This window comes from Pocillopora verrucosa, chromosome 5 (assembly GCF_036669915.1).
Source record: "Pocillopora verrucosa isolate sample1 chromosome 5, ASM3666991v2, whole genome shotgun sequence".
In the NCBI taxonomy this organism is placed as follows: Eukaryota; Metazoa; Cnidaria; class Anthozoa; order Scleractinia; family Pocilloporidae; genus Pocillopora; species Pocillopora verrucosa.
Genome location: NC_089316.1, coordinates 26,697,307 through 26,711,431, shown reverse-complemented (window position 1 = coordinate 26,711,431; position 14,125 = coordinate 26,697,307). Strand labels below are relative to the sequence as shown.

The window sequence follows — 14,125 nt, the reverse complement described above, 5'->3', positions numbered from 1 at the left end:
CTGATGGCAGAGAAGGAAGTACAAACTTTTAAAGACCAAGAATGACTCAGTGAGGAAAGTCTTGTTGATGGGCGCTTTTCGGGCAGCACCGATCGAGAATCCAGTGCAACAGGACATCCGAAGCTTAAGGAATGAACTCCAAACCAGCACTGATAAATACCGTGAGCTCGAAAGGTTTTGTAAAGAAAGCGAAGACGAGAAACTCGGCCTTCAAGAGAGCTGTTGGAAACACACAAGAAAGCATCAGAAATGGTGATGGCACATCAACATTGTCACCAAGAAAAAGAATCATTCCAGATGAAATAGCAAATTAAAGAGAAGACTACAGGAGCAAGGAGATGCAATGGATGGTACTAAAGACGGAGCGCTTAATCTTCAAGACGAACTTCTGGATTTACACCGAAAACTCTCTACCACGGAAAGTATGTACGATCGTTCTCAAGACGACAACAAAAGACTTCAGTCAGGTTTGGAGGATGCAGAGAAAAAATTAGCACTCTTGAAAATGAGCTTTTCCTTGTCTCGCGTCATGAAGTTACACAACTTAGTAATGCCTCTGTTGGCATTGAGGAGAAAGCTTTCCTTGAAGAGAAGCTGCATTCTGTCGAGACCAGGTATGCAGAGTTAGAAGTGACCTACCAACGTATCGTGCAAGAGAAGAAAGAAATCTCTGATGAACAACAAGCAAAAAGTGAGGAGTTATTTCGTATTCGGAGGCTACTGGATGAAAAGACCAAAGAAGTGGATTACTTGCAAGAGCAGCTGAATGATCGCAGCAATAAATCAATTTTAGAAACGAATCGTTTACGAGATGAACTAGAAGAAACTCTCGAGAGGCTACATAAGAGCGAATCTGAATTATCGGCTAAAACTTTCGAGTATGACCGGGCAGTCGATGACCATCAACGAGTAGTGTTTGAGAAAGAAAGCCTCAACAGCGATCTCAACGCTCAAATAAGTTCTCTTATTTTGAAGTGTCCACCTTGAAGAGAGAGCTGGTGTATACCCGGGAAAACAAGGACAGCTGGGACGAGGAAAGGAAGAATTATAGAGAAGAAGCTTTTAACTTGAGGAAAGAAAAATCACGCGCCGATGAAGAACTTCGTCTAATAAAGATGATTATGAGAATATCAAGGAAAGGTTTTCCGTTATGAAGACAGAAAAAGGTCATTGTGATGAGGAAAATGGTAGGCTCAAGAGGAAATACAAGCGGCAAACTCGAGATTGACCACCTTAAACGAGAGATGTCAATGAGTAAATACGAATATGACTCATTTGAAAATGAAAAGAGCAGCTTTAAGGAAGAAATTAAACACCCTTAAAGTCAGTAGATCTGAAGTTCAAGAGGAACTTTGGCGGGTGAAACGAGAGCTAGAGAAATTACAGCGGGAGGCTGGAACTAGAGAACGAGATCTGGAGGCATGGGAAAGAGAGAGATCGACGCTACAAGACGAAATCAAGACTTTCCAAAGCGAAAAGATAAGTCTCACTAAAGAGAATAGAGAACTGACGCGAGAAATAGAAAGACTGATGGCTGATATAGCATCCAAAGCTGAAATAACCGAGGATGTAGGAAAAGTGAGACGCGAAAGGGAGGAATTCTTCTACGAATACACAGTGATCAAAGAGAAGTACACCAGGATTGAAGAGGAACGCAGTATATTCCTGATCGAGAAACAAACCTTGGTCCAAGAGAAGCAGAATCTGGAATTTGATCTTAATGACTGTAAGAACAAGTTGCAAAGGTTTGAAGAGTCTAATAGTTACTTAGAAGAGGAAAAACGTCGTTTGGAGTACGAATTGAAAACGGCTCAGGATCGGCTTTTGATCGTCGAAAGGGAGTTCGATTCCAGAGCAATGGAAAAACAGAAAATCTCTGAGGAAGTCAGCGGCATGCGTTTTGAAATAAGAAAAATGGAAATTGAGCTGCAAAATGCTCAGAGGAAACTGGACGATGCGAACGATGACATCATCGCCAAACAGGGTCGACTTGAGAGACTGGAGGGAGAACTTGGAGATCAAAGACGAAAGTGCAAGTTACTTGAGCTGAACCGAGAGCGCAAGGCCAATGAGGTTAAAAACCTGCAAGACCGGATTGACGAGCTCGAGCGCGAGATTCAGAGCTTGCAAGATGACTTGATTCTAAGCCACAGAGCATATGAGCAGTGTAAGAGACAACTGGAAGACTTTGAATTGTCTGATGACCAAACAGAAACATCCACGCTTCGTGTCGATGTCACGGAAAGGCCTCAGCAGACAACGACTCTGGACATTGATGTGAAACCACAGGTTACAACACTGGACATCAATGTGGCACCACAGAGGACATTTGAATACAGCTTTACACCACAAACAGAAGAGTCATACGTAACTCCGCAGACAACAACTGAATACAGCTCTGCGCCACCGACCTCAAGAACTCAATTTGACGCCAGACCTCAAAGAACTTCGGAATACAGTTTTACTCCACAGACCACTATTACAGAACTCGAAATAAAGACACAAACAACTACACTCGACATCGACGTCCAAGAACGTCACGAAACGACTGAACTGGAAATTGATATTGAACAAGAAGCGAAAAATGCACCAAATGCATCATGGTCCACCGGACGTGCCTCATCTTTTCAGGTGTATAGGGACCGGAAGTATGGACCTGTGGAATTTGCTCTCGAGGAAGAGGAGGACGGGGGATATGAGATTGCACAAATTGAAAGCAGGAGAGAGCCAAGAAGAAGATGGAAGTATTAAGATCCTAGTGATCTTGGAAGTTTTAGGGTTATTATGGAGATTGGGATGACTAGGACTGTGACTGCGACAGTGGGGTGACTTTGACCATTTTTTGGAGGATTTTGGAGAAAATGAAAGGTTTAAGATTCTGATGTTCTTAAACGTTTAGAAGTAACAATATTCTGATCACAATTTGTTGGGATAATGGTCTCAAGCTTTGAGATGACTGTGGCCATTGTTAGATTCTCTGGCAGATACTGGACGTTTTAAGATCTGATGTTCTTAGACGTCTTGAGTGTTATCCCACTTTATTGGGATAACTGTGACGCAAGCGTTGGGATGGCTGTGACCATTTCAAACTTTGCTGTACTTTGCTTTGTTATGTAAGTGTGATTTTGTGCCCCATGATGCTGTGTACTCTTTGCATTTAGATACCTTTTCTCGGAAGCGCGTTTTTAAGATTTAATTTTTGTCGCTTAAGATATTTTAAACACAATCAATGGTCAATTTACTGATATGAAAGCCTACGTGCTTTTCTTAGGAAAAATTTTCTAAATCATACATTCTTTGTATTAGGCAATTGTTATTTTATGTTAATGATTAATGAAAAAAGGGTTCTCTTAGGAGTCTTCATCTGCCAGAACGTACCATGTGGCATATATATGTAGCTTTTCTACCGTGTAAATCTCTATGGAAATGATTTTTGAAAAAGCTAGGTTTTAAGTTGTAACACTTTGTATTAAGAGTGTCACTGCATTTATCTTAGTACTACAGGTGTTGGTAGTATTGTAACTCGTCAATCGAGAGATACACGTTTAAGTTACATTTTTTTTTCAAATGATTCAAAAGCCGTTATTAAACGTGAGGGGTATTATAGGGAATTACTCATATGACTTCAGGAGAATGCTTAACGCACGTTTTAAGTCTTCATAGAATTATATTTAAATTCAGTCGAATTTGGTTTTCTTATAAGATTTTGTATGGCTTCAGGTCAACCAAGATCGTTTCAATGAGTATCTATTCCTTGATAAAAAAGACATTAATAAAATGTGTGGTCTTGTTTTGCCCGTTAATGAATCATCCAGTTTAGCTTGGCACCTCGTGAATCATTAGACAGTCGAACCTGTGTCCAGAGGTCACCCACAGGGAACGACGCAATGACTGCTTACTAAAGGTTGACGCAGATTACAGGTTGTACAGAATAGGAGTAAAAAAAAAAGCGATGAAAAACGCATTTTGTTTGCCATAATTGACCACTTAATTTACAAAAATTCACTCATAAATACTACTAACATTGATTTTGGGAGAGAATCGTGGATTAAATTGTACTTGAAAGATTATTCTTAATTTTATTTGAGTACCTGCGCTTTTTAGTGACCGTACAACACAAGTAGCGGACAGTACAAACAGACCGTTAGGACTGAGTAAAGGATGACTTTGACCCCTAAATGGAAGTAAAAATTGGAGTACTTTAGGGAAAAAATTTTGGGACTTTTAAAAAAGACCGCTAAATACAGGGTGACCGCTTACTACTGTGCTGCTTAATACAGGTACCATTGTACGTTTCCTTTCACCCTTTCACTCCCAAGATGTCATCATTAACTCTCCTTACTGTCTGCCATTCAATTATTATTATGCTTGTTCGGAGAATTTGGTATTGGATCAACTAATAATCCCTAAATTAATATCATTCTTAATTTTCATCCCCTTTCTGTCTGACATTGTATAGATTTTGTAGGGAGAAATTCTGTCTTGGTCAGTTATAGGAGTTAAAGGAAAACACCTTTAACGAATATTTCGGTAACGTGAGTGGGAAAGCGCATACCGTAAAAAAAATCAAGACCACGAACGTTGAAAATATTATCAGTTGGAAGTTGATAAAAGTCAAATTAATGAAGGTTGCCAACTGCGACAAACGCTAGCGCACAAAACTTAACCTAATTTGCCTAATTAAATGCTAAAATTTATCTCTAAATCAACCTGACTACAATTTTCAAAATACATTTTAACTAAGCAAAAAACTTTAAAGAAATGAATCTAAATTTTCAATTTCTTTTACTGAATTTTACGGTCAAAGTTTTCAAAAATTTTCGTTTCAATGATTTTGAATTATGTAAATTTTCGTTTTCTGAGCGAAAAAGTTTTTTTCATTAAGGTCTGAAAAATCCGATGAGATACATTAACGCTCTAAATTTGCCAACGGAGGCAAATTCAATTGCCGTGCTCTTGTTAAATATCCTCGTCCAATGTTACTTCCAGAAATCAAATAAAGATAAAATTCAATAACAATTATCGTATACGTGCATAAATCTTAAACAGACGCTGTTGTGTTTTGAAAAATATTGCTCCAGTTTTGAGCTTTCTTTCCTGTGCATTGTAAATGGATATATTTGCGAGCTGTTTATTCAGGCTCGACTTAAATTGATGAATCAATATAACAGGTATGAATGTTTGCAGCAGCAATATCAGATTATATTCTGCGCCAAAATTTGAACAAATCAATGAAAATGATTGATTTGGCCAGTATTCAAATGTCAGAAATTTTAGACTCTAAGTTAAGTTCGTTTTTTTCACAAAATTAAATGACAGGTCGTACAATGCATCAGCCAATCTGGTGCCAGTTAAAAAAAAACTGGTCTCCATAGTTTCAGAAAATGACACGTACACCTGTCGTAAACTTCACAACTGACGAATCACAAAGAAAAAGAAGGAAACGGGAAATAACAACAAATGGCTTTTTTGCATAATAGATATCAGCCGCTTTATTCCTGATTAAATGGCCTCTTACAAAATTTCACGAATAGAGAACTCATGACATTGTGGTTTCACCGAGAGCCGAGAAATTTGAAGACAACTTCAGGTGCTAAACGTCCAAAATCTATCGTCAGGGATGTATCGATGGGAATTTTGACTTTGCGGTGAATAACAGTCAGTATATTTCTTCGGGTAATAATTTCAGTTTCAGACTTTGCGGTGTGCATTTTCATCACGCATAAAAATAAGCTACGTTCGTTAGCGAACCTGGAGAGTGTTGCAAAGAAGGAGTCCTATCTATAACGTGAAGAGGCAGAAAGTCAATACAAAAGCGTCTTTATCTCATGAGGATCCTCCAGTAACGTACATGGTTTATTTTAGCTTCAAAAGTCGTCGCGGCATGCTTGCCGCGACTTAAAAGCGACTATTAACGCTGGATTATTTTCGACTGATTGAATACATGGCAAATTACGCACAGGAAAAAGAACAGATTCACGAACAGCTCGAACTAGCAAAGGAAACCCTGAACAAATTAAGGGCGCTTACGGATCCGAAAAGCGACTCGGAGAATTTCCATGGTATATCGAACGGTGAATCATCCACAATGAACGGAGAAAGTGAATGGGATGGTTACCGAGAGCTCAGGCAAGACAGCGACGAGGGAGCAAGTTCTGGAGTAGGAATGGAATCGCCAAATTTGGATCTTAGCCCGCACGAAAGTACAGATTTTATAGAAGGTGATAAATCACGAGGGGCGCGTGATAGTCTGGTGAGGGTGCTGGGTCTTCAAGTATCGAAATTAGAGGACGATCTAAAAATGTCACTGTTGTCCTATTTTGAACAAATGGAAGCCCAGAAAGAAGATTTAATCTCTAGCTTTGAAATTATGCACGCGCAGCTTTTAAGGCATCAAGAATCTTGCCAGCAACATCGTGAAGAAGAAGCAGAGAAGGATGCTTTAATCGAGCGGCTGAAAGCTGCTAAACAAACACTTGAAACGGATGTGGATACATTAAAACGAGAGAATATGCTACTAAAAGCGACGGGTAATTCTCGCCCACGTGAAAATGGACTCCGTGGTTATCGAATAAAACCTGGTTACGTTGAGCATGATGACCTTAGCGAAACACTCATGAAAGAAAATTCTCGTTTAAGGGAAATGCTTCGTAAATACGAATCAAATGATTATGCTAGACTTGAAAGAAAAGTCGCTCTTCAGGAAAAGCTTTGCGAGTCTTATAACAAAGACATGAGCTCTAAAGATAAAAAGCTTAATCGCTTGGAAGCTGAAAACAAAGGTTTACATGAAGATATGAAAACACTTCAAGACGAAATTTTGAGGGTGAATGCAACACGTTTGAATTCAGAGCGAGATAATACAAAATTACAGCAAGAATTGCAGTTTAGCGAGGAGCAAATAAACACTTTGAGAGAAAAGCTTAGTAGCTCGGAGCAAGAGCGTTTGTATTTACAGCGTTGCATAAGCGACGCAAATTCCAAAGCAAACTTGCCTGAACTGGAGAAAGGCATTTTGGTGCTACGAGAAAAGTGCGAAAGTTACAGAGATAAGTTGAACGACAAAGAACGTTTCCTTGAATCTGTGTGCAAGGAGAAACAAGGATTCATAAAAGCGATCGAAGAGCTGAAAAGAGAACTGGCCGCTGTTCGAGGCGAAGAGAGGTCGCTGAAGATAGAAAACGAAAGACTACAGAAAGAAAACGCAGATCGGGAGATTGATCGTTTGAGCTCAGAAACGACTACTGAAGCACAAGGAAGCGCAATTTCTAAAATGAAGCTGCATCTACACGAATTGCAAGGAAAGGTTGATGAATTGGAGCGGCAAAAGAGACAACACGATGACAAAGAAGCGCAGTTAAGTCAGGATGTTCTCGCGAACTTGGAAAAATACACCCAAGTTGAGCAACAGTTGTATCTCGCTAAGAAAGAACTCGCACAAGTACGCGGATTTTACGAGTCCAGTGAGGAAAAGAAGAGAGATCTACTAGCAGAGGCTGAGAGGTCTAAAGAAAAAATTTCGATTTTAGAGAGAAGGGTACAATCCAAGAAAGTGAATGAAGAAGACGAGCAACGAGTTAGTGATATTGAGAAGGACGTCCAAGAACTGAACTTGGAAAATCAAAGATTGAAGGAAGATTACGAAACAAGCAAAACAGAAATCGAAGAGTTGGAAGAAGCATTGCAAAGCGCACGGGAACAAAACTCTTTGCAAAGAATGAGATTAGACGCTCATGAAACTCTCATGAAGAGGAAAGATGAAAGAATTAAAGAACTACAGAATGAACTGTTGGAGCTTCACAACCAAATGGATGCATTAACCGATGAAATTCTCGGGAAAAATCGTCAGATGGAAGGTCTACGAATGGCGAAGATGTTGCTGGACCAAGAATTGGACCTACTAAAATCTGGAAAATTACCGATGCGGTCACCCCAAAAAGAAGGTGCAGCTAAAGATTCCTGGCCATTTAACCCCACAGCGGGTCCGGCGAGTCCAGATAGCGGGTTCTCAGACCTGGAGAGAGAAAAAGCTATTGACAAACTAAGAAGAGAAATTCTCATCCAAAATAAATTTCATCCTCAACAACCCGTTTTGTTCGAGGAAAATGTGGCAACAAACGAGGACAGTAAAACGAAAGCTGCACTTGCACTGGAAGCTCGCAGGCTTAAAGAAACTGAGAAGCGACTGGCGGACGTCCTTGCTGAGAACGAAGAGCTTAAAGATCGTGAAGAGGAAGCAAGGAGCTTACAACTTCAAATCGATTCGAAGCTTCGTAAGATGATGGAAGAGAACAAGGAATTGAGAGAAAAGGAGAAGGTACTCGCGCAAGCATTGAAGGAAAACCACAACATTAAATCACGGGTGGAAAATCGCGTGGAGCAAAATAACCCGCAGCAGGAGAAACTTGAAGATATTTTGCTTTTTGTCGACGAGCCGATAGAGACAGCCATTTTACAACCTGTTGTGGAGGCAGGTTTAGAGAATGATGTGGAATGTTTAGAAAGTGAACCTGATGGAACACTCATAAATTTTGCCGATGAACAAGATGGTCCGTCTATGAAACCTGTGATCGAAGGTGTTGATGAAATTCAAACCAATGAGAGGGAGCTGGAAGATAAAGTTCGAGATTATGAAATATGTCTGGCCAAGATGGCAGAAGATAAGGAACAATTATTGTCAGAATTATCAAAAACTCAAGAAGACCTAAAAATTATGGAGAAGAATTGTATCTCTGTTCAGGAAAACAAAGACAATTTTCAAAAGATAATGCAAGAGGAACTATTTGCAAAAGATGAAGAGGTTGCCAAGTTACAAAAAGAGCTGTCCGCGTTATGCAATGAACGAGAGGATCTAAAATCCTTTGTAAATAGCTCCAAGGAAACAGGTTCTCACGTTGAAGAAGAGTTGTTAAGGGCCCAGAAAATTATTCTGGATTTTGAAAGAAATCAAGGACTTTCACGCGAGAGAGAACAATCTCTGCAAGAACTACTTCATAAATCAGAAGATAGCAATGCAAATTTGCAGGTACAACTAAGTGAAGCCCAGAAACAATGCCGAAATGCAGACCAAGATGCTAAAAATTTGCAGCAGCAGATTCTTCACTTGCAACGGGGTTCTGTAGAATTGGAACAAGAGGTTAATGATTTGCAAAAAATGCTCTCTGAGGTAACAGAGAAGGAGAGGGCTGTATCTGAACAGCTTGAGAAGTGCTCCGATGCCCAGGAGAAGCTGCAAAGAGCACAAGAAGTTATAGTGGAGCTGGAGAGACAACAGGAAATTTCACGCAACACAGAAGAAACCCTAAAAGCAAATTTAAACCAATCTGAAGAGAGCTATGCCAATTTGCAAGTTCAGGTGGGCGAGAAGGGGCGTGAGTATCAGAGTATGGAACAAGAGGCGACAGCGTTATTACAAGAAATCTCTCTTCTTCAGGAGGGTTCCGCAGAATTAGAGAGGGAAGTGAACGAGTTACGAGAAAAGATGGCTGAAGGAGAAGAGAATGAACAAAAAGCTTCTGAGAGTTTGAGAAATTTGCAAATAGAAAACGAACACTTGCAAGAACAACTGGTGAAGGCCAAAAACAGTTTAGAAACTTCACTACTGGAAAATAAAGATGAGATTTTAGCGCTGAAAGAAGATATCAGAGAGAAGGAAAATCAGATAGAGCAACTTCAAGACGAATTAAATCTCTCTGAACAACGATATAGTGAAATTAAGTCGTTATCGAGCAACAATCAAACCGAGATCTCTGATCTTCATGCAGAACTCATTGAAACCAAAGAGCAATTTTACACGGTTTCACAAGAAAAAGGAAGACTTATCCACAATTTGAAAGATGTGGAGCACACCATTGCAGAACAAGATGAAAAGATCCAAGCTTTGGAGTTGGAGAGGAAAGAAAATAAGAAGATTATATCTGAGAAAGAGAACAAAGTGGAAGATCTTGTCGATAAGCTTGAAGATTACGAAAGTGAAAATAGTAAGTTGGGAGCAGAAAACGAACGTCTGAGAGAAAAATTGGAAGAAGCAGCGGAAACGCAAAGTGAAATGGAACGATTACTGGCTGAATCTAAAGGAGAAACGAAAGAATTTGAGCAGCAGCTATCAGCAGCTCATGAAAGTATAACAGATTTGGAAACAGCTTTCGAGAGAGGCGAAGACAAAAATGCCCAAATTGGGGAAAACTTGCGCGAGGCCAAAGAAAGAATTGCAAAACTTGAAATGCAGCTGGATGAGTCACAAAGAGAGAGTAGGGAATTCGAAAGAGATTACAATGATGCAGAGAAGGACCTTGAAAAAGCACGCGCGTCTTTGGATTCAAGCAAGGAAAAGATTGCAGTTTTGGAGAAAAAACTGAGAGCAGCAGAGGAGAGTATTGCAGAACTTGAAATGGCTAGAGATAATGGACTATCAAACGAACAGTTCTTACAGCAAAAGTTTGCAAATGCAAAGGAGAAAATTGACAAAACCGAAGCAGAAAACAATGACTTGAAGGAGAGACTGACAAAGATGGAGAGGAAGTTCAATGATTCACTTTCCAAACAACAAACACTTGCAGATAAGAAAGAAGAACTGGAGAAGACAACCAATGAAATTCGCCACGAGCTTGAGTATGAAAGAGAGAAACGTTTAACTTTGAAGCAGAAACTCGAAACCAGAGATAGAGATAATGAAGTTATTCAAAGAAAAGTGAACTTGTTGGAGAAGAGTAAAGCCGAGAATGAGGACATTCAACACAGAGACATGGAAGAAAAAAACAAGTTGCGGGAAGAATTATCGAGGACGAAAAAGATGTTATCCGAATTGGAAGCAACAAGAGAAAATCAAGAAGAAAACATCAACGAAATGGAAGATTCGTTAAGAGAAATGCGAGGGAAAACTGCCTCTCTTGAGCAGAGGCTGGAAGATGCTACACGAGATAATGCAGACCTACATGAGGAACTTGAAGAACTTAACCGAAAGTTAAAATACTCGAAGGAAGAAAACTTAGAATTGGAGAAACGCTGGCAGAAACAGAAAGAAATCAGTGATGAATTCAGGAATAATTTAGCAGAACGTGAAGAGAGCGCTTTGAACTCAAACTACAACCGTGATGCAGCCGAACGAGCTCTGCAGTCTGTGAAGAAGGATCTCGCGCGCAAAGAAGCCAAGTTGAAAATGCAGAAAGAACACATTGATGACTTGGAAAATGAGTCTGAAAAAGTCAACAAGAAACTCAGGGAAACCGAGTTGTCCTACAAGAAAGTAAATATCGAGAATGAAAGGCTTTCAAAAGAATTAGCCGACACAAAAGCCAAGCTAGCGAAGTTGGAGGCGATGTATAAAGAGAAAGCAAACCTTCCGACGGATTCCGAAGTTGCGGTCGCGAGAGTGTCGGAGTTGCAGTCTAATCCGGAGAGAGCAGATAAATTGATTCGAGACTGGTCAGACAAGTTAAGCACCGCTCAAATCAAAGTAACCGACTTGGAAAACGAACTCCTAAAAGATATAAAGAAACACGAAATAAGGGTGCAAAGGACATCAATGGGAGGTAAGGATTGGAGGAGAAAAAGCGCTGATAATCTGTCAGAGTACGGAAGGCCGAGCAGAGCACGACAGCGACCGAACAGGAGCCGAGACAGCTCCGTCGATTCACTTCGATCAACTCAGTCCATGTTCGACTTTTTCGACGAAAGTAGTGTACTTAATGAAGACAGGGCACCCAGTAATTTATCTAGGGAGGATATGCCTGTGGAATCAGATAATGAGAGCACGATTGGTATCCCTGTTGTGAATGTAATTCCATGCGATAGTGTTACTGCTGATAAGGTAAAAACAAACACACCCAAACAAGAACGTTCACAGAAATTGGACGATGATAGCAGGGAAGTCTCTGGTGTCCAATTTAATAAACCAGTCAGAGTAGATACTCCTGATACCCCAGCTACCGAGGACATTATTGACATTATAGAGCCACACATCGATTTCACGTCACCAGTTCTCGAAAATTCGCTAGGAAAGCAAACAACTTCACTAGGGATGACAGAAGATCTGTTCGATATTACTCGAGATTTACCAGATTTCCACACCGATTACAGCCATGCTGACATGACTGAAACGCCGAGTGAAAAACAAACTGCAGAAGACTTCGCAGACGATCTGATTGACGGAAATAACTCCTACATTGATTACCAACGATCAGCGGTCACTGAATCTCCACCAAGTCGAGCAACTTTGACGCATACGGCAGATGATGGTCTTGATTTAGGAGTAGATGATGCTGTTACCTCGCAGATCGACTATGAACCGTCACAGGAATACCAACAACCGCTGTTGATTAAACCACCTTCAGATGATCTGTTTCAGTTTGAGTCCCAGGCCTCTTACACCTCCACCCTGACAAACGTCACTGACCTGACTTTGCAATCACCATCTCCCCCTGTATTTCCTGAGCAAACTCTGCTGGTCTCGTTTGATCCGTTAGATCTCCCACAACCTCAGTCTCAAGACAAGAACGATGAAGAAATCCTCGATCCCTTTGAGGAACTAATGAGAATGAGAGAAAACCAACAGAATGTCGACGGCAAAGCAACTGGCATAAATGACAATGGTGATGTCTTTTTTGACGTCACAGATGACTTACAAAGCGACGATGCTGATGTCACGACGAACGATGACGTAGATAGTGTTGATGTTGACATCACTCACGTTAAACCAAACAACAACTCCTACACTAATCACAAGACGCTCGGCGACGTCATTAACTCGCCGAAAGAATCCGCTCCAGGCCCTTTCAATACTAAAGATACAAAGGTTGACGGAGGACAACCAAGCAACTTGCCAATTGGAATTGGCGATATAAATCATGTGACAAGAGCTAAGGGTAATGTCGTCAACTCTCAAGAAATAGCTGAACCGGGACCAGTCCCTCAACCAAGGAAATTTAAAGACAAATTAAAACCTGCACTGTTTCCTCGAGGGAGCAAGAAACAGAAGAAAGAAATAACAGAAGCTCCGCAGTACAGTGTTATGATTATGGTAGACGATGTAATTGTGCCAGCGCCTTCGGACAAAAATTCAAGCTCAACTCGAGAGGAAAAGACGAAGAAGAAGCGAAAGGCTATGACTGCCAACATCGAGCAAGGTGACGAGATTTTTAAATCACCAAGTGAAATAAGGAGAGAGTTGGAAGAAGCCAGTAAAGGTGGCCAATTAAAACAAACTACATCCAAACAAAATGAACGAAAACAGAAGCAGAAAGTTACTGAAAAAAAATCTAATCAGTACCACATTGAGGAAAAAAAGAAAGAAGTAGTATTGGAGAAGGGTGAAGCTGAAGATCAGGATGAGGCAATGGGAAAAGGACGGCTCCAGAAATTAATAGCAGCTTTTGATAAGAAATAGAATTGATTTTTTTTTTTTAAATCTTTACATTTGTTACAACGGTAGAAAATGTGAGTCTTTATGGAGCGAAAACACATTCTAGCCAGCCTGGGAAGTTGGTAAAAATTTTACAAAATAATAATTCAAAGTAATATCTTTCAACAACGTAAAACTAATTTTTTTATTATTATTGTTCTATTTGTATATAAATTGTAATGTATGGATAATCTCCAAATACCCATGGCCTCAAAATAAATTTTAAATGAAAATTATCTTTGCAAAAAAGATCAGGGCAACTTAAAATTCTACTGAGAAAAATTTGTGCTCAAACCCAAATAGACCCTAACATCAGTGTGCATATTCTCCATAGAGTTCTCTACATATTTACTAAAAGTGCTGAGAGGGAGAATTTGTTTAACAATCAAGAGCTCCTTAAATTTGTGATAATTTCTTTAACCCTTTAACTCCCATAATTTTTTTAGTAATTCTCCCTACTGTCTGCCATACAATTTTTATGATGTCAATTTGGAGAATTTGGTATTGGATCAACTAATGATCCTCTAATTGATATTTTACTTTATTCTCATTACTTCCATGCTTGATATTGTATTGATAGTGTAAGGAGAAATTCTGCCTTGGTCACTCCTGGGAGTTAAAGGGTTAATCCCTTTAACCTTTCTGTGTGATTCAGCATTGATACTGTAAGGAGAAATTAGATGCTGGTCACTTTTAGGAGTTAAAGGGTTAAGGAAAAGTAGCAAT

The 14,125-nt window shown here is 39.9% G+C and overlaps 1 protein-coding gene across 1 annotated transcript in view; it reads left to right on the top strand.

The window, feature by feature from the left end:
• The window catches only part of LOC131772752 (nuclear anchorage protein 1-like), a 29,252-nt gene extending 15,716 nt beyond the window's left edge, over positions 1-13,536 (top strand). The window contains 7 exon segments of the mRNA XM_066166581.1: positions 381-964; positions 967-1,107; positions 1,110-1,209; positions 1,211-1,307; positions 1,309-2,744; positions 5,320-5,344; positions 5,906-13,536. Of these exon segments, the coding sequence (XP_066022678.1) occupies positions 381-964; positions 967-1,107; positions 1,110-1,209; positions 1,211-1,307; positions 1,309-2,744; positions 5,320-5,344; positions 5,906-13,384 (9,862 nt within the window). The 3' untranslated portion in view covers positions 13,385-13,536.
• Positions 13,537-14,125: the final 589 nt, after the last annotated feature.